At 34.2% G+C, this 25424-nt stretch overlaps 3 protein-coding genes and 1 pseudogene across 5 annotated transcripts; 2 read left to right on the top strand and 2 right to left on the bottom strand.

Moving 5' to 3' along the window:
• The first annotated feature begins 3148 nt into the window (after nt 1-3148).
• Nucleotides 3149-6819, top strand: LOC130714865 (formyltetrahydrofolate deformylase 1, mitochondrial-like). Its single transcript, XM_057564835.1, has 8 exons — nt 3149-3368; nt 3483-3595; nt 4237-4387; nt 4503-4576; nt 4677-4836; nt 5082-5180; nt 5246-5332; nt 6301-6819. The coding sequence occupies exons 1-8, from the start codon at nt 3222-3224 to the stop codon at nt 6445-6447; spliced, it is 978 nt and encodes a 325-aa protein (XP_057420818.1). The 5' UTR covers nt 3149-3221; the 3' UTR covers nt 6448-6819.
• A 6698-nt stretch (nt 6820-13517) lies between these two features.
• LOC130712047 (VAN3-binding protein-like) lies at nt 13518-17496 on the bottom strand. Its single transcript, XM_057561873.1, has 7 exons — nt 17274-17496; nt 16597-16967; nt 15629-16019; nt 14731-14898; nt 14306-14355; nt 14161-14218; nt 13518-13975 (listed from the first exon to the last, which is right to left on the bottom strand). Exons 2-7 carry the CDS (start codon nt 16945-16947, stop codon nt 13734-13736), a joined length of 1260 nt encoding a protein of 419 aa, XP_057417856.1. The 5' UTR covers nt 16948-16967; nt 17274-17496; the 3' UTR covers nt 13518-13733.
• Nucleotides 17497-18948: 1452 nt separating this feature from the next.
• Nucleotides 18949-19911, top strand: LOC130716089 (uncharacterized). 3 transcript variants are annotated; one of them, XM_057566277.1, is made up of 3 exons: nt 18949-19066; nt 19162-19313; nt 19548-19911. In XM_057566277.1, exons 1-3 carry the CDS (start codon nt 19061-19063, stop codon nt 19564-19566), a joined length of 177 nt encoding a protein of 58 aa, XP_057422260.1. In that variant the 5' UTR covers nt 18949-19060; the 3' UTR covers nt 19567-19911. The 3 variants fall into 3 exon arrangements, with proteins under 3 accessions (XP_057422260.1, XP_057422261.1, XP_057422262.1); XM_057566278.1 differs by having other exon boundaries at nt 19162-19317; XM_057566279.1 differs by lacking the exon at nt 18949-19066 and having other exon boundaries at nt 19156-19317.
• Nucleotides 19912-22254: 2343 nt separating this feature from the next.
• LOC130715025 (early nodulin-like protein 4) lies at nt 22255-24169 on the bottom strand (annotated as a pseudogene).
• Nucleotides 24170-25424: the final 1255 nt, after the last annotated feature.

Genomic DNA, 25424 nt, shown 5'->3' with positions numbered 1-25424 from the left:
TCGCCTCTCACATTTCGTCCACATGTTTCAAAGAAGTAAAAAAATTTGTTGCTGGTGGGTATAATGTGTAAGGTTTGACACAGGACTTCAAAAGCTTTTAAGTAAGCCCAGGCGTTGCCATGGAGCTGAGTGGGGGCAACGTTCAAAAGGGTTAATACAGAGCAGGTAAAGTCAGAGAATGGCAAGTCGTATTTTAGATCGGAGAACAAACTTTCGAATAAATAGGTGAAGTTTCGCCCTTGACCATCTGTTTTCCCAACACAACATGGTTCATCAGAGGCGCAGGGAATTATGTCCAGGTGGGCATCTAGGCCATCTTTCCTAAAATTATATTTAGTGACTAAATCAATGACAGCCTTTGGGGTACAAATTTTAGAAATTTTTTTTTTGATTTTACTGGAAACCTATAGAGAATCAGCGGAAGGTGGAGTGGTGGAGGCAGAAGCTTCTTTACGAGTACGTTTGGTAGCCATTTTTAAAGGTTCCTGAAAGGAAAAGTTTCAAAATATGAGATGAAGAGGGAAATCAGGTTTGAATTTCTGGGTAGAAATGTGGAACATTGAATTTCTGGGTGGAAATGTAGCACATTGTTGTTGGGTTTCTGGGTTTAGTAGGATAAGATGTTCATAAGAGGCTAAAAGTTCAAGTTCAAATGCAAAATTGAAAACGCAGACATTAGAGAAGGAAAGAGGGTGAAGTTTACCTGTGAAAGATGGAAAGCTTGGACGATTTCTGGGAATGTTGATGATGAGTGCAGAGAGAAGCGTTGAATGTTGAGCAAACTCGGTAGGAAAACAGAAAGGTTGTACTGGTGTGAGTGATCAAAGGGAATGATGTGAGTAAGAAATGTGAAAGAGAGGGTGTGAAGAAAAGGGGAAAGTTTGGGACTTTATATAGAGGGGTAAGAAAAGGTGAAAGGGTGAGATGAAAAGGTAAATTAATTACTAGATGAGTGGACGCGTGCTTACATATGGATATTCAAGGGTCAGGTGTGATGTTTATATTAGAAGGACACGTCGATCAAGGATTTGAATTTAAACGGACGTGATTCATTGTAAAAGTCAAGTGGAAAGGACATTTTAGTCCGGCAGTCATGACGCTTCAGGAGTCATTGGAACGACACAACCTTTTGTGTTTGAATTTATTTTATGTGCTTTTAATGGTATTTATTTTTCATGATGGTAATTATGTCAGTGGGATTTGAAGACGCGGTAATGCTGCGGTTCAAGTTCCAAAATATTTGTGGATATCTGTTGATGTAATTGTAGCAGGAAAAGCAATAATGATTCTTGCTACAGTGCGGGCGTAGCAGGTAATAGGCTGAGAGAGTTGACAGATTAGACTCAACATGCAAGAAAAGGAGAAGAGGAAAGAGCTGGTCTGACGTGGTTATTACTCCCTCTGTTCCCTATTATAAGTCACATTTTTTGAAAAAAATTTGTTACAAAATATAAGTCACTTTTTAATATCTAGGAAGTATTAAATAATTTTTTCCAAGTTCACCCTCATATTTAATATGAAAGAGATGATAAACTTTAGAAGTATTAACTTGGAGAGAGAAAATCATAAGAAAGTAAATAAGGGTAATCTAGGAAAGTAAATCATTTTTTTTACAAATTTATTACTAGTAACTACTTTTCTTAATCTAAGAGAATTAGTTATTTGTGACTTATATATAGGAACGGAGGGAGTATTATTTACTTTTATTTAAATGAACATATGTTATGATTTATACGCCCATTTTTAATTACATCATGAGGGCTCTAGTGGTTGAGGGCTTATTAAAGACACATTCGCCTTATACTAAGCCTTAGTGTCTTGAGGGCTTGTGGTCTGGTATGGGCTGATCAATGTATTTAGTAATTGGGCTGACCAAATTATATATTAAATGGGTCGGGTAACCCATGATCCAACCGGATCAAAACCCAAGCTATAAATAAAAGAGGACCGCCCAAGCGACAGGGACCTATCATTTCACGCATTTTTACTCACTTTGTTTACTTTCGCTTGCTCTCTAAATTGGTTAGCCTTAGTTTGTGGTTCTATACCGGAACACCTATGTTGTTGTGTTTCTTGTATTGAAGTTGTGCTACTTCTGTTCTTTTACTTTTTTTCCTTCTTAACTGTGAGGGTTGTTCCCATTCCCTCTTATTATGAATAAATTCTTCTCTTTTGTTGCAAAAAAAAAAAACTTGATGAACCTTTTTTGAATTTAAATTGAAAAAGGATCGGATATTTTTAAAACTGGAAACTAATATTTAATTTTTAGTGTGAATTATTATAATTAAATTTGAAGAAGGGTCATAAATGTTTAAAACCGGAAAATAATATTTAAGATTTAGATTTAATTATTATATTTTTTTGAAACATAAAATTGAAGTAATAATTTTTTGGGTTTGTTCCTAATTTCAAAATTAATTAATATTTTTATTTTGAAATGGAAACGAAAATCATCAATAAATGAATTAAAAATCTGGATGTAAATGAAATGATAAGCATTGAAAAAGGAAGGGGCGAATTTAATAGAGTTAAGAAATAAGGGAAGATGAGAGATTTCTGCATGGTGAAAATCAAATCTAGAGAGGAAGGATTTTCAAATGAATGAATATGAACAATGTCTTCATTATGGAGCAAGACACATAGGAATTTCACTCAGAAATTCAACCAATAAAAAAAGAGGATTTATAAGGAGCTGACACGTAAGCAAATGATTCTTATAACCTGTACTGTTTTAATAAAGTTATAGATAGATAGATGTGCTTATTTAAAACATAGGTCTCCCTAATATGCACCACTTTTAGAGTGGTGCAATTTTACACCACTTATTTTTAGCGGTTATAACAGGTTAACACATTATTTTTTTTTAAAAAAAATATGATAAAAATTTGTTATATATTAAATTTCTTTAAAGAAATATGTGTTCACCTATTATAGCAGGTTAAAAAAAGTGGTTCACCATTCTAAAAGTGGTGTGCATATTAGAGCTCACCTTAAAACATTGATGATTGATTTCTCCCATAAATTTTGTTGAAGTTTCACCACTGCATGTCTTGATGTGGATTAAGGTACCACAGCAAGCCCCTTAAAACATCGATCAGGAGTTAGGACCATAAAATTGATTTTTATTATTAATACAAAAAAATGCGGTGTAGGGGATTGGATCACATGTACAAGGTGGGTGGTTGAACTTGAACATTGTGCTTCAGACAGAGAGAGAGAGAATGGCCATGGCCATGGCCAGAAGAGTCTCCAAAGTTCTGGGATTACCCATCACGAACAACAACAGGAACATATGCTTCAAATCACTGGATCTCCCATCACCATCGTGTTCCTCACTCGCCCATGGAATCCATGTCTTTCATTGCCCTGTAAGTCACATTCGATGTAACTCATGTTCTGCAATTCTTTGCTTTGCTTTGATTTTTGAATTGTGTGAACTGTTTTATTGAATAAAATGTGAGTTGAATTGGTTTTGTGAATAGGATGCGGTTGGAATTGTTGCCAAGTTATCGGATTGTATTGCCTCTAGAGGTGGAAACATTCTCACTGCTGACATTTTTGTACCTGAGAATAAACAAGTCTTCTACTCTAGAAGGTGCATCTCATTCTCTTTGTTTCTATGATGCATGTCATACACTCACACACTGGCAAAATCAACGTTGTCTTGCTTGTTCATTATGAAAATACTTTTCCTCAATCCATAGCGAGAGTTTTGTTCACCTTTTGTCTCGAAGTGAGTGCTAATGTCTGTCTGTATTGGTGACGACGACTCAACGAGTATCCAAACATAATCTCTTTAAGCCTTGTATGGGTTAAAGGGATCTCTCTCTTTTTCCTTTTTGATCTTCAATGTGTTCCTACACTGACTGTGTTTAATGCTGAAATAGTTCCAGTTCCTAACAAGTACTAGTACTATATGTTTTGTCATGCACTGATGTCCAGTTCATCACATTGGGTGCTTGAGCTCCTTAATCCAATACATGCTTATAGATGTCAGATCTAAATATACATAAGCAGAGTTCAACTAGTTGGCATATGTTTGTTTATCCATTGGATTTGATGTGAATGTTTTTTTTTTTCAATCCAACAACTTTGCTTAGTTGGAAACACTGTCTTGGAAAGCCAAATATGTCAGTTGAATGTGCTTTTAAATGGAAACCAAACACACTCTTAGCCATTTGAATAGGTATGTGGAGACAATGACTGCAGCTGCATCAACTTGTATTGATCATGCAGTGATTTTGTTTTTGATCCTGTTAAGTGGTCACGGGTGCAAATGGAGGAGGATTTTCTGAAGCTTTCACAAGCATTCAGTGCAATGAAATCTGTTGTGAGGGTGCCATCTCTTGATCCTAAATATAAGATAGCTGTTCTGGCATCGAAGCAGGTGTGCATTATCACTCTAATCATGCTTTCTTATCTTTTTATTTTATTTTATAAAATGAATCTACATTAATAGATAGATAAAGTTATTTGTTGAAGCTTTCTTTCTTTTGCCACAGGATCACTGCCTGGTTGATTTGCTACATGGATGGCAGGATGGAAGACTTCCGGTGGATATCACTTGTGTAATTAGGTAAGTTTCAGAAATGACACCACAAAATTGTTTTTTATTCTTTCATACAATATACCTTTTAACTTTACTATATATTTGTGTTCTATGATCCATTCACCAGTAATCATCATAGAGGTTCAAACACCCATGTGATTCGTTTTCTTGAAAGGCATGGTATTCCGTATCATTATTTAAGCACAACATCAGAAAATAAAAGAGAAGGGGAGATATTGGAGCTGATTCAGAATACTGATTTTTTAGTACTTGCGAGGTACATGCAGGTAAATAATTAATTAGAATTCTTGTTCTGTTCTCTGTATGTTTATTACAATTCTAATACTTGAAAAAACAAGACTTTGGTAACCAGACCTATTCTTAATATTTGGATGCTCTTTGGAAAAGTTGCTCTTCCCTCTAAAATTATCAAAATCTGATAAAAGCTTATAATTATCTTCTGCTGTATATCATTGTTAATATTCAACAGTATTAAACTATTGATACTTACAGCATTGATTTATATGTAAAGGTATTATCAGGAAATTTTATAACGAGCTACGGGAATGACATAATTAACATTCACCATGGTCTATTGCCATCATTCAAGGGGGGTCATCCATCTAAACAGGTTGGTGTTCCTTCCCTTTCACTTGTTAAACTACTGCTACTTTTAACCCTTTGTTATTTTGGCAGGCCTTTGAGGCAGGTGTTAAATTAATTGGTGCAACAAGTCACTTTGTGACTGAAGAACTTGATGCTGGACCTATAATTGAACAAATGGTGAACATAAACTTTTCATACATATTTTTCTTATGTTCTTGTTTAATTAATTGCTTCTTTTCTCTGAATTGATTTAGGTGAGAATGTGAGATAGTATTCATTAGCATGTCAGAAGTCATGTATTTATGTTAGCTTTTAGTTTCATTTTATGCTAGATATAAATTCATTCTTGCGGGGCTATATTTCTGCCTTGGCCTACTGGTCATGAAACCTTACTCTAGAGCCACCTAGAGTTAGAAGGGTCATTGAGAAAGTGTGAACAAAATGAAGGTGCAACTGGCCTGCTATATCTCCAATTATTCTTGCATTCTTATGATCTTATGAATATATTTTTCTTTGTCTAAATTTTTCATATTTGATTTTACAATTGTTTGTTGGAAAAAGTATTCTGTCTTGCTGAATTTCAAGACGAAGAGAGACTGTTTGTATATCCTCTCTCCTTGTTTAGCCACAGAAAACAGAAAAGTAAGCTTCCAGCTCCTTTTAGATTTTGCTACGGAACAGAACATTATCCCGTCTTCTGTTTTGTGCAACTTCAGCTTATTGATCTCATGCAAGATTTGTGTTTTGAGGCAGTTCATTAGTCTCATGCAAGATTTAGGTTTTCTGAAAACGGATTTCCCGATAGACGTTCTTATTTGAAATTTGGGTGTTTTCTTGTTCTAAGATAAAGGACAACTACATTTGCTGCATTAAGATCATTTGCTGTGTCATTATGTAGACTAATTAAGCATGCTTAAATTCTGCCAATGCACGGTATATATCCTATACTTTATAGCATGTTTGGAGTTTGGACAACTTCTCTTTCCCCCAAGTCAATTCTGACACCTGAAGTTACTACTCACATAAGCTTTTCACCATAATTGATTTTGACTTTAGAATTAATTGTAGAAGAATTTCTAAACTTGGACAGCCTATATGGCTGTATTCTATTTATGTGAGGGTAAAATGGTTGAATCTATTTGCAGGTTGAGAGAGTTTCCCACAGAGATAACTTGCAGAGCTTTGTGCAGAAATCAGAAAACCTTGAGAAACAATGCCTTTACAAGGCTATTAGATCTTATTGTGAACTTAGAGTATTGCCATATGAAGACATGAGGACTGTTGTATTTTGAGGGGAACAGGCAAATGGCCAAATATATAATGACGAAAATGGGGTGCATCTGTATTTAGTATTTACATTCAATCATTTACTGGGAAAATTCAAATAGTGTCTCCCTTTGTTGCAAAAAGATGGCTGGACTTGATTCGTTTGGTCCTTATTGCATTGATGATTCCCTGAAATGAACTCAACAACTTCCTAGCATGTTATCATTAAGCAGACAATTGGTTGGCCCGAAAAAGAAGACAGCATCTCACGTGGAATCATTGCAATGTGACACGCTAAAATGAGTGAAAACCAATGGATCTGATTCCTTTCTGGTTTATAAGGAACATTTTAACAGCATTGGTACATTCATTTACCTGTTATTTTGATTTTGGGCTCATTAATTTATACTTTGAAAAGCTTTTGGCTTCCTATCTCTAGGACCATAGCCTTTTACGAAACATATACTTGAACACAAAATCCCCAACGTAGTGTGTGTTTGGATACCAGTTGAGTGCAACGTGAAGAGAGGCTGACTTTCATCTTAATCCCTAATAGGAGTTTGGATCATATTTTATCTCAAAATGAGTACTAACATCTGTTTGCCCTTGTATCAATGGTGTCCAAACATAGCAATAGTATAGTTCTACAATCAAGTAAAACCTTTACTTTTCTCCTCTTTCTGTGAAGGTGTCCATTCAAAAACAAAAAGTGAGGGAAAATGGATAAAAGAAGTGATAAGCATGCTTATAATTGTTAAGCAGCTCTAGGATGGCAATGGGTAGGGTCTGGGTAGGGTACTATAATACTCATTCTCATACACGCGTTTTCAAAAATTATCCGTACCCGTCCTCATACCCGCGTGGGTAGCAACTTTAATGCCCGTCCCCGTACCTTTGGGTACCTATTTGCCCGTACCCGTACCCATTACCCGTAATTTAGCTAACCAAAATATATTTTTCACTATTTTTGTTAATAGAAAACAAAAATACAAATAAAGTTTTAAATAAAAAACACTAATAAAAATACAAAAGATTATTCAAATACTTAACAAATAAAATCATTCAACTAAGTATATTTTTTTAGAAGGAATACACGAAAAAGATATAACTTTAAATTTATAATTTTAGATTTATAATATAACTCTAAAGTTGTAGGTTAATAACTTACAAATTTTAAAAATAAGTGAGAGTAAATTAGCGATGATTATGAATACGTTAAATACTCACATATTTTTTAAAAAAAAGAGTAAGTTTGAAAGTTATAACTTAAGTTAATTTGTTCATATATTACCAAATAATAATAATAATAATAATAATAATAATAAGTGTGTGGATATGGGGCGAGTTGGGTACTATAATACCCATACCCACTACTTTTTGCGGGTAATTACTCATACTCATTTAGCGGGTTTTTACCCTACCCATAGTGAGTATTTTTTGCGGGTACCATATGGGTCCTAGACCCATTGTCATCCCTAAGCAGCTCCTATGATAATGAACTAGGTAGTAACCCGTGCTATGCACGGTGCCATTTTTTTTCCAAAATATTTTATTATAACATAATATGATGTTATTCAAATGTCTAAATCCAATCAAAATATTAAATTGTACCTCACATCTTATTTTTTCCTATTTTTTTCTAATTTAATTTGATTATAATTGGCTTATTAGCACTTTTGGTCCCCCAGATTTTATAATTGTGCAAATAAGATCCCTAAACTTTAAAAATAGCATTTCGCATCCCCGACGTTAGTCTCCGTTAACAATTTTCGTCCCCCACCATAATTCCGTCCAAAAACTAACGTTTTTGGCTCACGTGGATTTTTTAAATGAGTTGGCCACAAATTAGGAGAGAGAATGGTAATTATGAGAGATAATCTAATTATTAAATTTATTCAATCTAATTTCTGATTTTCCAGAATCACGTGACTGAATCCATCCTTATTTCTCATTTCTCCTTCAGCGTTCTTCTCCATCACCATCTCTTCTCCCCCAAATTCTCCCAAACCTGCAATTTAACCAGATTGATATGATCAAACTTTGGTCTTCTAAATGCTTAATGGACCTTATCTTATGAAACAACAAAAAAGAAAATTTGTTTCTCCAACAATGCAGAGTGAGATTAACGACAGATTGATATAGTGGCCAGCAATGTTCTTCCCTTTAATCATGATTGTAATATACCTTGCTCATCAATGATACAAGAAGAGAAGCATATAAATCTTAGATTGATTCTAACAGCAAAAAGGATTCATCTCTTCCACTTCATCTTCATCTTCAAAAGATCCCCATCTCCAATCTTCTTGAACCCAGAAAACCTTTCCCCCTAATCTAGTGAGAAACCCAGAAATTGAACCCAAGCCCAGAAACCCAAACCAAAAAATCAACCCAGAAACTGTTGAACCCCAAAACCCCAAATCCAGAGAAAACCGAAACTCCAACCTAAAAAACCCCAATCCAGAGCAGTACTGAAGAAGGGTCTAAAGGGTCGTTGATTTGGGGATTTTCCAAGAGAGAAGATGGATCGAGCAAGGTAGAGGTGGTGGTTGGAGCAGGATTGAGCTCGGTGAGCATAGTTTGAACCCAGGAAAGCAGATCGGTTAGATCGTAGTGAACGGTGTCATAAGCTCCGCTGGAAACGCCATCGGCACCCCTGGAGCTCCGCTGCCGCACCCCTCCACCGCGTCCCTTTTTCTTCTTCCCCTGTTCAGTTTTCCTGCAACTCTTCTTCATCTGTTGCATGAATTAGGGATTTTAGAGTTAATTGGGATTTAAGATATTTTTAATGTTTATTTTTAATTAAATGATGTTAATTTATTTTAATATTTTAATAATTTGACTCTCTCTCCTAAATTACCTTTCTCTCTCATAATTGGTGGCCAACTCATTTAAAAAAAAAGTCAACATCAGCCAAAAACGTTAGTTTTTGGACGGAATTATGGTCAAAAGTGTTAATAGAGACAAACGTCGGGGTAGCGGAATGCTATTGTTAAACTTTAGGGACTCAATTTACACATTTTTAAAATCTGGGGGACCAAAAGTGCTAATAAGCCATTATAATTTCATACGAAAATATAAAGAAAAACAAATAACAAAGTATCAAAACAATATCTATAAAATACCATGTTATCTTAATTTTTTTCCAAATATATTACAATGAGATATTAAGTTAACAATAAAATAAAAGTAAGTGTCCATATTTTGACTTTGGTTTTTCATAAATATAAATAGAATACTCATCCTATCAGAATATAATAAATAACAATCATACCAAATAAATTATTAAATTTTTTACAATTAATTTCAACTTGAATCAGAAAGCTCTGGTACCAACTTGAATGAAATATTCTGATTGATTATTCCATGAAGCTGAGTACATATATATATATACAAGAGTTTAGGGATAGCTAAATAAGGAAAATATCTATCCTAATAAAAGATAAAATATACTAAATATATTTATCCCTATTTATTTTATCTACATATCTCAACAGACTTGTTCCAACATCACCAAAGACAACACCAAGAGTCTGAAAAGCCAATACAATTTTCTTTCCCAAACTGATATCCTGCAATAAAATATAATAAAAGACAACAAACATAAAACATTAATACATAGATCACTAACTTTCCACTACAGCTTACAACTATAGAATCTGATGATTAGCAATGCAAGGTTTTTAAGGAGCAGAAGTGAGCTCAAGCCATACACAAGTGAATTACAGACTGAATTTCATATTATTCACAAGACTAAATATCCTTCCTCGTAATCTTAAAATTGATGAGGTAGAATACAATAAGTAAATTGCACAGACATTAAATGAATGAGCACATGAGCAACTCAAAAATCGGTGATAATTGGAAGCCAACGCAGAGATGCTCAGGGAGGTGATTAAAATGACAGTCACAGCAGCAGGAAATGCACCAGAGGACCTTCAAGCAAAGTGTTAGAAGCCAGTGACATCTCCTCAATAACCACCTCTGGATTCCATAGAAATTAACCAGTGGATCTGATGTAGATAAATGGTTGTGATGTCCATTCATAGGTTGAGGAATGAAACCCTTTCACCCTTCCACTAAGCCATTGCCAAGCCCTGAATTGTGCAGTTTCAAGTAGAGCCAATGCGTCATCTCTATTCCTTCCATTGAACACCACCTGGTTTCTGTGATCCCAAAATCACATAACCATCAATGAATGATGTCAGAGCATAACATACAATGAAGGTTGTGACAATGGTTCCTCGTCTGCACATTTAAGGAAATTCACATAATAATGAAGGGGAAACAAAATGGGCAAACAAAATATGGTCAATAGGAAAGCTAGACAACAATAGTTGTGACTTGTGATACATGAGAAGAAAATAACAAATGTGTATTGCATTAAGTCTCTTTTGTGCACAATCACACTATCTCAATAAAACCATTATTCAGAGTAACATAGTAATAAGTAATGCACTTACCCAACATACAACATCCCAACAATAGCTAACAACATGACAACAAGCACCAACGTTGCAAGCTGAGCACCTATGCCAACAACAGCTGTAAGAAGAATCAAATAGCGAAAAGGCCGAAAAACATCACCATGCACAGATTTCCAGCAAGATTCTTCACTAATATCTCTTTCCTGAAAATTTTTGAGAATTGACCAAATCATTTTTCCGTGAAAAAGGAATGGATATTCCACAAATAAATAAAAATTTACAGACAAAGTCAACAAAGCCTCACCAAAGTTTCCAAATCCTCATCTTCCCGAGCATACTTTTCATAGTCATTTCTCAAAGTTCCATTAATATCATTGACACCAATCCAGTTAGAAAGATGACCATCATGAAAGAGTTAAAAATGGAGAACCAGTGAATCTACAGAAGCCAAAATAGCAAAGTTTTTTCACTGACAAGGCCACAAAATTAAATACATAGCAGTAATCAATGATAAACACCACTTCAATCTAAGATATGAAGCTGGCAGCATTAATTTTCACCTGATGCTCAAAGAACGGATAGTCTAGATATAACCACCTAGTGATCCAGATAACATGTATCAATGATCCATCTTTAATATCAGGGATCCATATAACTTTGTTAGGCTTTGAATGGTGCAAATAGTTTACTCTAAGCTGACAAATATTTGTATAAAAAGTACGTAAGCTTAAACAAAATAGAACGGATAGGTATATCAATACTTAGTTGAGGGAACAGACTACTGCCCCAGTAGCTGAAGCATCTCTGAATGCTTGAAGGGCAATCTTTTTGAAGAAACACAGATTCGTCATAAATTTTCAGAACTTAAGAAATTCCATGACCCTCCTCTAATAAAATAAAGTAAATCCACTAATGATCAAAACAATAACTGCCTATTTTATATGGGGAAAAGAAACAAACGAATTTTGGTGTTCAATAGAGCAGGGTCACACTACAAATAATGAAATGTCCTCTAATGACAGCAAAATTGCAAATCACATAAGAGTACATATCTTCAAACCGATTCAGGTTTAATTTTGACCAACTTCATAAGCCCTGCTCTTCAAGATCACCATTTTCAGCATCTTCAGCAGCTGCAGCAGCCATGAGCTCATCGAAGTTTGCTGTTTTCCTAAGTACTATTTCAATCTTGGCCTTTTGGACAGGTCTACCTCTAGAATCATCCTTGATGTCAATTGTTGATGTCTTTCTTTTCAACAACAAGCCCGTTATTCTTCAAAATTTCAGCAACAATTACCACTGTGGCAATAGCCATTTTTTTTGAGCCACTTCTCTTTGCTGCACAGCTTCCTGTGAAGTAACATAAAATTAAATGTAAGATTATTCTTCATCAAAGAATACAAAAAGAATGCAAATAACATATAGCAAACAATAGACAACATGATAATGTGAATGAGCTTTGTCCAACAACAACCCAATATCACACCCTTATATAGCAAAATTTTCAAGCCAAATTCAAACACAACACATTTTATGTCACTTTATCCCATTAAAAGTTTCCGGAAAAGCAAACTCTGCCATAAAGTGATCCATTTACTTTACACTGCAAATTAAAGATGAAAAAATAAAAACCTGAAAAAGTGCATGAAAAAGGAATAAAACTCATACATTCATGAAAAAGTTGATCAAAAAGCTGATTAAAATCTAATTAATTACTCCCTTATGGAGCACCTTCATAGGAAAAGTTACATCAAAAGTAAATTCTGCTTTTCCTGCAACTATAAAGTTTAAACCTGAAAAAGTACATGAAAAAGGAATGCAACCCAAAAATTCATGAAAAAGTTTATTAAAAAACTGAATAAAAACAAATTAATCACTCCCTTATGGTGCACCTTCATCACATGGGCAAAAAACCCTTATGTGAATAGTAGCCAAAATGCTCTCCCTTTGTAGTAGTTTAGACACACAAAGGGGAAATACATATTTTCTCTAACTAAAAAATATGTATCCTTGATCAAATGATTATTAATCTCAATACTTAATTTCATAATTTTTTATTTCTATTATTTAGACACACAATTATTAATTTCGTATCATATATCAAATTAATAATAATCTCAATACTTAATTTCATAATTTTTTATTTCTATTATTTAGGCCTACAATAATCTATACTATCAATATTTTTTTTTTTGAATACTCTATACTATCAATATTAATACCCACATAATAAATATTAACAAATATCATCTAATAAAAGAATTATTACATAGAGCTAAAAATAAACAATATGAAATTATTTCCATCAAACTCAACCAAAGTAAATACAAACAAAAAATAACTTTTGAAGCATAACCCAATAATTTTAAAACTTCAATTTAAACCAAATAAAAAACTAAAAAGTAACAAAAAAGGTTCCTTATGGTGCACCTCAGCAACATTTATGAAAAACCCTAATGTGAATAGTGGCAAAAATGTTATCCCTTTGTAGTAGTTATAGATAATGAAGTGATTTAAATTATTTTATACAGTATCCAACTTTCATATTCATGCTTTTTATTAGTTCTGTTTTCATTTCTATCACATTAGTGGTACTTGAGCCAATCAAACTGTCCTACATTCAAAGAACTCTACCAGCATCTTGAGCAATTAAGTGTGTGGGAAAGAGCAAGTCGAAAAGCAGTTATCTTTCACTCCAGATAACTTCACATAAATTCAATTACATATACCCCATTATGATCTTCAAAAATAAATAAAGTGAACATCATTCTTTTCTTTTGTGTGGTATCGCCAGCATAAGAATACAAGTGTTCGCCAAAACTGTTGATGTCCTCCTCTTCATGACTCATACATATACATAGAACATAATACAACACAATCGAAATCAATCATATGTTGGTGTTCATACTTAGAAATTCTAGAGAGTGCTCTGTTGCTTCAACATAGTTGACTCGACAAAGTAGACTTTCTACCCCATCAATCCATTTCTGTCTCTGGAGTTTACTCTTGCACTTAAACTCCAGAAGACCTTGTGCAGTTTTGAAGACAATGTAGAAGAACTCTTCAGATGCTTCCTTTTCTTCTATGAATGGCCAAGTACCATCTTTATTAGAGACTCCATAAACCACACCTATTACATAATAAATGTTGTGTTGATTAATACCAAACTCCAAAAACACAAATGCAAAAGGTCAAAGTAGAAACTTCTTGATGCTTAAATCAAGAAGAAAAGTGTTTTTATAATGCCAAAATAGCTACTTGGAAAGAGGTAGGGACGCAGTTCGTTTGAGTTTTTTTTATGTTAAAACTGCTTACATTTATGCTTTTTAGAGAAAGCTCCTCCAATGTGTTTGCTTTTGATCTTGATCTTGACCTGATCAACAAAAACAGGCTTCCATCACTGTGAACCAAACTATCATTACATGGATATTTGTTTATGCCTGGATTTAATTTAATATACCTGAAATGTCTTGTTGATGTAAACAGAAACATGCTTCCATCTTAATGTTCCTGAAAAGTAAAGCAGCCTTAGAAATAATGACAATCATATCCAATACAGCAAATTTCTATTAAGGTCATATTTTTCTTGGTGTAACACATGTAGTCTAGGGAGATAATCTTGTTCGAGTCATAAACATTCATATCTTAGTGAGACTAACTCTTCTAACAAAGATTATTTTTAATACATAAGACTCAAAATCGAGATCTCGCTTAAGAGAAATAAAATATATATCACTTGAACCAGTCACTTGTGGTCTATTAAGATCATATATATGTATGAGTTCTAAAGAAAAGATCATATATATGTATGACAGACATTTAAATATATCAGAATCTTTAAAATTAAAACTTGGCTGTAATGGAGAATGGCTTTGTTATTATCACCTTTTCTTGTGAGCTGTAACAAATCTCCTACATATGGTGGATGATGTGACCATTTCTGTCCTTTAAGCCGAGGAGACTGTGGTAGTCCCCTATCATGTGGACTTATAGATGCATTCTTCTTTGCTTCATTTGGCAATCTTGCTCTCATAGCTGCTTCTCCTCGCAAAGCTGATTTAGCATAGCAAAAAAGAAATAAAGAAATTGTTGGGAGAGACAGGGGAGCCCAACGCCACATCTTAACCCAAAACCTTAAGGCATTACGTTTATGGGTCACATATTTTATAAAGTCTTCTCCTCACCCAAACTTAACCAATGTGGGACTCTAACTCCGCACTTGAATTCTCAAAAATCTTGGACCCCAAATCTTAACCCAAAACCTTAAGGCATTAGGCTTATGAGTCACATATCTTATAAAGTCTTCTCCTCACCCAAACTTAACCAATGTGGGACTCCAACTCCGCACTTGAATTCTCAACAGAAATAAAGATGCTTCATATAGACTTATGAACAATTGCTCATTTTCTAAAGCAACTCTTACAAACACTTGCCAAGTTAACAAACTAATTATCACGAACTAACTGTTAAGCCGCGTGATAACTCGTGAGTGATAATTGATTTTTGCATGGACAATGCATATGCTCATGTACATTGTGCAGAAATTCAATTTTCTTACTAGAATAATGAGGGCAACAATGATTAAACTCTAAATCACTTGATCATAGAGGCTTCTAAAAGTTTAAGCAGTTAGAAAATCTTTGTACATGGATAATTTTAGATTATATTTCTAACACTAAGCGCATATTTGAAAATCCTTATACACTATAATCTGAAAAGAAGTTTATATGAGTAGCTTATGGACACCGGATTTATTATGAGGAAAAGAGCCGTAAGCAAGTACCTGTTGCAGCTGCAGCTGTAAGAGTCATTAGATCACCCGGGGTTCTAATACCAACCGCAGACTTCACGGTAGAAGTGACACGGCCACGATCAGCTCCGGCTAGTTCAGCCATTTCAATGCAATGGGATGCCAAGAGTTGTGTAGCGGAAGCCAGAGCAAAGTTCAACTTTGAATGAGAGCCACTAGAGTTCTCTGCTGCAGCCATAGCAGCCAATGCTGAAGCTAGCCCAGCAATGGACAGAGCAGAATGCACACGGGCATTTTCTACGCGTTCCCGGTCTTTCTTCTTCACAGTGATGTTAGCATTCCCATGCTGCTGCTGCTTCTGATGAAACCATTTTCCAATGGCACCCATCTTTGGACAATTAGCAGAAGATATGTTCTTGCCTCTCTGCAACACAAAGGATTAAAAAACTTGTAGTGTGGAGAGAATAGGCAAAAGCACATTGCAACACGTTTTCATGCTTTGTGAATTTCAAAGTTCTGAGAGTTTGTAGATTTAAAAAGATTATGTTTGGATACCATTGGCAGCAGTATAAACGAATGTTAGCACTTAGCACTCACTTTTGACATAAAAAGTGAATGAAACTCTTCTTATAGATTAGGTTGAAAGTCTGTTCATGTTCACTCAACTGGTATCCAAACACAAAATCGAATATATTTGTCATTTGGACTGGTTAGAAATCATCAGGAAATTTTGGCAGCAAAAAATTTCTTACAACTCAAAACACATTCAGATTTTTGGCATTTGGACTTGTAAGAATCATCAAGTTTAGCATGTTTGGATCAACTTATTTTTTATGAGAAGTAATTCATGTACCAAAAGGTTCTCACCCAGAATTGATTTTGCATTTAGAATCAATTGCAAAAGGATTTCCAAACATGCTATCATCAGTTTCAATCAATGATTGATGCAAATGGGCATCACTGAGATGAGAAGAGGAGAGAGTATGAGGAGCATGACTTACTACTAGAGGAGGTGTCAAAATAGTTTCTGGCAACGTAGCTTGATTCTTATCATGGAAAGTTTGCTTTTGTTTATCCATAAGAGCCTTTGAAATCTCCGCAGCAGAGAGGCTCCATGACCTTGATAAGAACTCCATAGGCTCATGTGGTGTTGGTGGCTGAGGTATGGCTGGTAATAACGATGGAACCAGTTTGAGCTCATCATTTTCCTGCACATTCTCTAATTCTGACCCATGCCATGAACCCATTTTCCAAGGTGGAATATAACCTCCTTGCATTCTGGCTTCTGTCCAAATCTCTCCCCACACAAACACTGAATGCTCAAAGAACTTCAAATCCTCATATATTTGCATACTCTTGTATGTCAGCTCAGCTGTTACATAGTTATAGGCACACAAAAAAGGTTAAGAGCATGCTTGGAAATCTGTCAACTATTGTTTATGCAGTCAAAATCAATTCTGGAGAGAAGCTTCTATGAGTAGCTTCCGAGTGCCAGAATTGATTGAGAGGAAAGACGAGCCGATCCAAACATAAATGTATAATATTTGATACATAAACTTCTTTTAATAATTAAATTGATACTGTTAAAATTGTTCAAAAGAAATACCCTTTCAAACCATTCAAACTCTAATAATCTGATTTCTCAAAATTAAAAGAGCATGCTAAGGGAGAAAGGTACCTGCTTTACAGAGCTTCCAACCTTAACCGAAACTTTTGACCAACTACTTTGCTATCAACTACAGTCTGACATTAAAGTGAGTTTAGCAGCGTGAACTAGAATAGATTACAAGAACAGGATCTAAACCTTGTGCTTTGGACCATGCACCATGAATTCAGGTAGAAGATAATTAAAGAATAGGAGACAATCCGGTATTCACGAAGCTCAATATAACAAAGTAGGCTATAGAGTATTAGATTTAATAAAACATGGTCCTGGAGAACCGGGCATAGGTTATATAGGACTCCTGCATAGCACTGTTGTCGATGATAGAGACATTTTCATGTTAATTTTTTAGACTATGGTCACGGGTCATGGAATGATATTAGGGGTCTTCATGGGAAGTTTAATGATGATTTTTGCTTTACTAATTAAGGATAAAATGACGCTAAACACAAAAGTTCAACAGAATATGTAAAAGATAAAATGATAGAAGATCACAGGAAATGTTTATCCTTGATCACCCAAACCATTAGGGCTATGTCCCCAAACCACCTTTAAGATTTTCCACTAACTTCTCACCATGCAGGGTACAAGTGTTCTACCATTTCCTCTTTAGGCTCACAAAATATTCTTTCAATGGGTTCCTAAAGCTATCTCAACGAGACATGTTATGTAAATAAAAATTTATGCCAGACCTAAACAATCTCAATCTTATCAAATTCAATGAATGAAGTAGATGATAAAGTTAAGCTTTGAGAAGGTCTACAAGTTTCCTATCACAAATGATTGAATATTAAATGCTAGAAAAATTACAATTATGTTACTTACACACCTCTTTTTGAGGTGGAAGAGGTGGAATGAGGAGAGAGATAGGAAGAAATGAAAAAATAAGAGAGAGAAAGTATGAGATGTGAAGATGATAAGATGAGAGAGATAGAAACAAAAATAGATGGAAATGAAGTGTTTAAAATATGAGGTGTGTATATATCATTGTTGGAAAAATTACTCAAGCTCTTACCACTAGTTTAAGTGTTCATTTACTTATATATGTGCGCAAAATATATAGGTAATTGAGCGCTTAGACCGCCTGACCGTCTCATTATCATGCATGTTGGGGTTCATCAGCTAGTTACATGATCAAATCCTCATTGCACACATTATAAGTAAATGAGTGCTTAGCCTATGGTAAGAGTTTGATCCATTATCTTACATGTAAGAGTTTTGAGATTTTTAATATTGCCACATCATCAGTATTCATGGTTAGCTCAAGTGGTAAGAGCTATGAAATATAAGGATTAGGTGAGATGAAGGGTGAAAGCTACAAGACTCGAACCCTGACGAAAAACTAATTTACTAACAACTAACATTTGCTTATAAAAAAAACAGCATCAATGGTGTGCCACATACATGGAACTAAAAAACCATGTAGATGATTAACTAATGAGGTGTTAGCTAAATACATGCGTTAGCCACATCACATTTTTTTTATAATGAGAGAGTCGATAATAAAGATTATTTTGATTGTAGTAAGATATTTATACTACAGCTATAATACTAATCCCTGCGAGTAAATCACTTCCAATAATTTCTTTCAAAAAAAAAAAAAAAAAATCACTTCCAATAATGGTTGTCCAAACTAAAACAACATTTTTATTTTTATTTTTTTCAAAAATTGAAATGCAATTATTAAAACAAAAGATATAGTGAACTAAAATATGTAGTATTTAAGACTTGAATATTTTATGAAGTTTTCTCTGTAGTGTAACTGATTTCATTCATTCCATCATCACAGGAGAAGCTTCAACATGCCTGTGAGTATTTCGATCTCTTTGTCAAGCTAGGGTTTTCAATTTCGAATGTGTTAATTAAGCTTCTGATCCGATCCCATTGCGAATGAATGATGCAGATTCGGAGATTGGTATTCGAGGTGGAGCCACCAAGCCCGCTCAGATACCTCATCGGCGCCGCCGTCATGATGATCGGAGTTGTCTTACCCGTCGGTTACATGATGTTCCGAAACAAGCGTGCCCCTTCTGCTTCCTCTTACTCTAAACAGACGTAGGTCGTGTGCCATTTCTTTTGTTTTTTTCAATTTCCCCAATTTCATTTCAAATCAAATTAACATCAATCAATTTCATCATATAAAAAATCAATAAATGCATCTGGGGTATTGAACTTTTATTTATTTATTTATTTATTTGTGTTCTTAGATTAGAGCTAATTGATCTAAATGTGGGAGTGTTTGTTTGGTATATCAGGAAATCTTAAATGCACTATGTTCCTATATTTCAGGAACAAGGTTTTGATATAGAGGCATGATAATGGTGGTGATGACATGAGAAGTGAAGGCTCTGATTTAGTGGGTTTGGGTTTGGTTGGTTATGTTTGAACTAGGTGCTTGATTAGTTGATTACATTAGAGGCTTCAGTGGATGTGCCATTTGTTTCATTGGAAATGCATTGGCATCCCAAATCTCCTAACTGGTTGGTTGTTCACCTGATTCTGAACTCTGTATGAATGTGCTAGTCTCTGCAATTTTTACTCCTGAAATTCAATGTTGTGTACCTATCTCCTTTTACTGGTTTAGGAAGTTTTCGGCATAACATGGTTTGCTTTTATTGGTTAAGAAATACATGACTGTTGTTGCTGGCCTTGACTAATTGGTTCATTTGGTCTCGTTATGTTAGTTAGGGAGTAGGAACTAACTTTTAGCTGGGCAGTTATCTAATAACTATATGAATCCTTTAGTAACTTTTTTCATTGGATTTAATATGAAGGTAACCCATGTTAAAAGATTTATGTAAGAAATGGTAGTAAAGTTTTTTAGTTTAAGAAAGCTAGCAAAGAGTAACTATATTTTATTTTAGTGACCATGTTGACACTTGGCAGTGTGTGGCACATTGACAAAAATAGTTATGACTTCTCATGATTGAAGTAGGATCATGCTCTCCTGAGTTTTACATCACACATTTGCATTGATAAGAGACCACTTTGGTAAACATACACTTCTAGGTGGTGTTAGAGTAGAAACTGTGATGGACTTGAAAGTGGAAAGCAATCCTAGCTCATGGCTTTTCAGGGTTGTGAATGGGGATAGAGTACATTTGACTGTAAGATGTAATTAAAAGGTTGATTATAAGATGTAATTAGCTCAAGGTTTTTATTAACATTTTTGCTTTTGAGCACATCATGTGAACGTATAAGCTACCCCTTCTAGAGAACCCACTATTCAGCTCTGCAATATTTAAAAGAGCCCTGAGCCTGCTATTCTTTGAATGTTGCCGCTGAGAGTCATCAGAAGTTAGAAAATTGGATAAAGGTGTAATCAAATGCTGAAAATCATGTCATGCATTGCTAGCTACTTAGAGGGCATTTGCAAGTCGCGTGATCAAACAAGTTTTCTCTTCATATCATTGCTTGCTATTTTCATGGACATTGGTTGGCATATGTGTCTAAAATATAGGACACCAGGACTCCTATATGTGTGTATAAATACATATTAACAACTACAATTTGCAGTTGGAGTTCCTCAGCTTGAACTATCGCCTCCCCCAACCTTAACCGCTTCAAGTCTTCTCCCTAAAGTCCTTACTGCTGCAATGGCTCCAAAGGGGCGCTTCTCTTTGTGATCTTCATTGGGGGGGCTTTTCTACTCACATTATGTGAGTTTATCCTCTCCTTAATAAGATATTTTCTTTCCTCTCCTAACCACCATTCTCCACTCACTTCATGTCTATCACAGCTTCCTTCACATCTTTCTAATGTTTTTTTTTTTTTGCTTTCAGTTTGGGGTTTTGATTCATTTACACTTTTTCTCTTCCATCCAATTTCCACCTATTTTCTCTTCTTTTCTTATCACATCACCTATCATATCTCTTATCTTTCCCTTCTATTCGTATCTTTCTCTAGGTGTGGATGGTTTTGAATGAATTTTTTTTGTTCCCTTTGGGTTACTTTTCATTTTTTTCCACAACCATATCTTCCACTCCCACCACCACCATTCATTTCCCTTTCTCAGTACTACCTAAAGAGGCTTTCTCCCTCTAACCATTATTCATTTGTGCTCTTTGCCTGATTTAATGTTACCAGCTTATAGTCCTCCTCTCCACAATTCTATTGACGCTGTATTCATATGCTTGTCTTTCTTTATTGCACTTGAGGTTGTCGTTTCTAACAATGTCAACTGCTCTGAAAGTTGTACAAATGGCAACACCGGTTTAGTCTGTTGGGGTTGTAAAAGTTGTAGTGAGCTTAGAAGTTAATTGTTTGGATCAAGCAACAAAGAAAAGTTTATGGTTTTTAGCTTTGGTGAGGTTTTCTTCCTTTGTATGTTAGTTTTTGCAACAGTTTGAGTGAACATGTATTTTTTACTGACTTATAAACATTGCAGTATCACTCTTTAGGATGTATTGTCCATGTTATTTGATGTAAGTGTCGTTTGGAAACCTTTCAATTTTAATCTAAGCATCTTCATGCATATCTATGTGTGTACATGAAGAGCATAATAGTTTTGAGTATGATCAAAGACTAACTCTTTATTTCTCATGCTCTCACTTGATACGTCTATTACATATATGCACACATTATGTGGGGTGTACAAGAGTAGATATAGTTAAAAAATGGGCAGACATTCTCAATTCAAGTGTGGTTTTTCATGTTTTGACCCCTCTTTAATAACTTAAGTTAGCTATTTTGAATGCTAATTTAATATCATATCAAAATTAAAATTTTACATAAGAGTAATGTCGTTTAAGTATCGTCTTATTTGAGTGCAAGGTAATTGTCTAAATCGTGCTCTGGTAATTTTACATAAGAGTTGGGCGTACATGCATTCACACGCATAAGAATGCTAAAACAAATCAGTTAAGTTTTATAAATCACTCCACCCAATACAAAAAGAAACTAAAGTTTGATTCAGAAATAATTAAAAAGAAAACAACTATAATCAAAGTTTAAACACCCATATAATATATAAATCAAGAAACGGTACAATCATTAATTTTCATTAGACTTAAGTTTGATAGTACCACATTAAAGCATAATTCATATAAAGTTGATGACGCTCAAAACAACTCCAACTCCAATCCACACATCTAAACCCATACCCACGGAACCGCCCAACCTTGTTGAACCCGAAGCCTCGGCTAGTGCCGGTGCCGAAGTGTTCATATTGGATGAGTAAATTTTCGGTGCCTTAGATGGTGGTGCATGAGTAGTATGCTTCATAGCCATGACTAGGACTATGAGCTTTTGACCATTTTTGCAGTGGTCACTGTTTCCACTGATGAAGAAATAAAGACCTGATTTCTCAAGATTAAAAGTTGAATTCCCATCATCCATCTTTTTTATGGGTTTGTTTGTGTTGCATGAATCATAGTCTTCTTTGTTCACAACTAGAACGCAATCAATCCCTTTTCTTGTACTTGAAATCTGCATGTAACACCAACATAAAAATAAGAATTAATTTGTTATGCACACATCCATTTAGATAATAATTATTTATAAAGACAAGATTCACAGATCTTGTAAAGCTAAAAGTTTGTGCCAATCTATGATGATACTCTCATATTGAAATTTCACAAGATAAAATTTTACATTTTGTTCAATTTTAGGAGTAGCATTCATAGAAAAAATTCACACATGAAAATTCTATATTTACCTTTACATTTCTGAATAAATATTCATAAACTTTGTATTCATGTCCATACATATGGTAGCGTTTGGCCCGACTTTTTTTTAACTTAAAAGTTACTTTAAAGCTAAAGATAAAAATAAGAGCTTTCAATATAAGGTTAAAGTTGTTTGGTAATTTTCATATTTTTCCACCTTAAATAACATGTGCTATTCACACGTACTCATCTAAACATTTTGTCAAACACATGACTTGCGCTTTTATATACATGATCAAACATTCACAAAGCTTCACGACACTTTTGCCCACAAGTATTATACAGATCAAACACAATGGTCAAAGCAAATCTAAAGGAAGCAATTTTGCAATTTAAAAAAGTTTTCATCCACTCAAGTGACTCAACCCATCTTTCCAGACATGGTCATTTCCCTGTTGAAAACACCAAAATTAACCCTTCCATAACACTTTGAAATTGATTTCGTCAACAATATCAGTAAAAATCAAAATAAAAACAAAAATTTGTGAAGAAGGAAAGGGTCTTGTTCCTGTCAATTTTTTTTTAAATACCATGTCTTGGCCTGTGACCACCATGACAGAGTTCATCCTCCTTTTCAAACCATCACTTCCAAGTTTCATCCTTCTTTCTATTCGACCAGTTAGCGGATGCCCTTTGATAGCATGTAATGGTGAAGAACGAAGTTTGATGATTAGTGACTTAGCGATCCACACAATAGATGCATGAAATAAAATTTAGCCTTTTCAAAAAAGCTCCTATTGATAGCCTTGGCTTATAAGTTACTTTTCTTCATTTTCTTTGTAAAATTTAAGGAGCTTATTTTTTAAGGAGCTTATGTTAAAATCTGTTTGGCCCAACTTTACCTTAAAAGTGACTTTTAAGTCAGAAATAAGCTGGGCCAAACACTACCATAGAAATTTATGTGAACTCTAAAATAACAAATCCCATAAAAAATTAAAACCGACAAATTTTATGTGTAAAATGTAAACAAGAAGGGAAAATAAACAATCGGGAATAGTAATTGGACTTACACATAGTATCATTGACTTGAAATCTGTTTCTTTGAGCCCAGTGATTGAAATCTTCAGAAGGTTTCAGCACCCACCCATCTTTGCCACCAACATGAAATTCCCTTGCTGTTGCTTGAGATGAGCTAAGAAGCAACATAGGTATCATCAAAAGCAAAATGCTTAGAAATCGGCCTGCCATTTGCACACTAAGAAAAGTTGTGCTCGCTAGCTAAATTGATATTAAGATAGAGGCAAAGTTTGAGGAGGTGGTGAATCCATATGTGTGAAGGTTTGAGGCATAACAATATATAGTGGGGGAGTGGGGATTGAGCCGTTGAGGAGCACAACGTGGAAAGTGATGTGGATGACTATAACATTTGCTGGCAGTGGTGTTATGTGCAATGCAGTGTTAAGAAACGTTAGTGTTTCAAAGAGATAATTGTGTGGTTTTGACTAGTGTTACAATTTCACGTGAGAATATGTAAGATACTCAAGAGTGAGTTTTTTTTTTTTCATCAAGAAGACTAATAAAGTTTATTTCTTTGCACTTCATACTATAAATTGAATAAAGTGCATAAAAAGAAAAAGAAAAAGTTATGAAAGATAAAAATAATTATTTTTATTAAGAAATATTCATATAAAATGTTCATATATTTCATTCCATAAACATTATTTATTTTTACTATAATGGTATAAATGATTTTTTTTCTTTCAAGTAATGCCATGTTTTTTTTTTTTTGGACAATGCCATGTTCTTATTTGCTAATTGATATTTTCAATCAAGACATGTGTTTTTATCAAGACATTTGCTTAGGCCTTTTTTTATCTGATGCATGTTTTGAATTAGGAGTGCTTATCATACCTCACAAGATCCAATGCATGATTGGCCCAAAGCAAATGGAACTAAGTCTAAGCCAATTTTAAAGACCATAATTAAATATATGTCTCAACATATTTTTGTAGACAAATAAGCCCTAAACTAGTATAAAGGGCCCATATTGACCAAGAATTTATCCCTCTCTCTCTCTCTCTCTCATGTTATTCGAATATTCGAAGCTAGTATTTTCTCACCTTGAAGGAATATAATCAGACATTAAACTATAAAATCTCTAATTAGTATTTTCTCAATATGTGTATGAACCCAAAATTACATATTTTAGATTTTCGAGTCCCTTTTACTCAAAAAGAACATATTGTAGAATCTTAAATATTTATATTTTAAACTAACTTGCATCTTTTTTTTTTTACTTTTTATTCAAATATATCTTTGTATCCAAACAGTACTTTCTTATTTATTTAAACTTTTAATTTTTTTCTTTATTTTATAAATATATGCAATTTAAATAATAATTCTTTCTAGTATATAATTCAGTGTTGTTAAATTTGGATTCAGCCACTTCAAAAAAAAAAAGAATTGGATTCAGATCGATTATTGACTTGAAGAAAATACTAGGTTTTTTTTTAACAATGGAAAGATAAATGATACCCTCCACGGTTTGAACCCTGAATCT

This window comes from Lotus japonicus, chromosome 4, assembly GCF_012489685.1.
Source record: "Lotus japonicus ecotype B-129 chromosome 4, LjGifu_v1.2".
Classification (NCBI taxonomy): Eukaryota; Viridiplantae; Streptophyta; class Magnoliopsida; order Fabales; family Fabaceae; genus Lotus; species Lotus japonicus.
The sequence above is the reverse complement of the archived record's forward strand: the minus strand, read 5'-3'. Positions and strand labels throughout refer to the sequence as shown.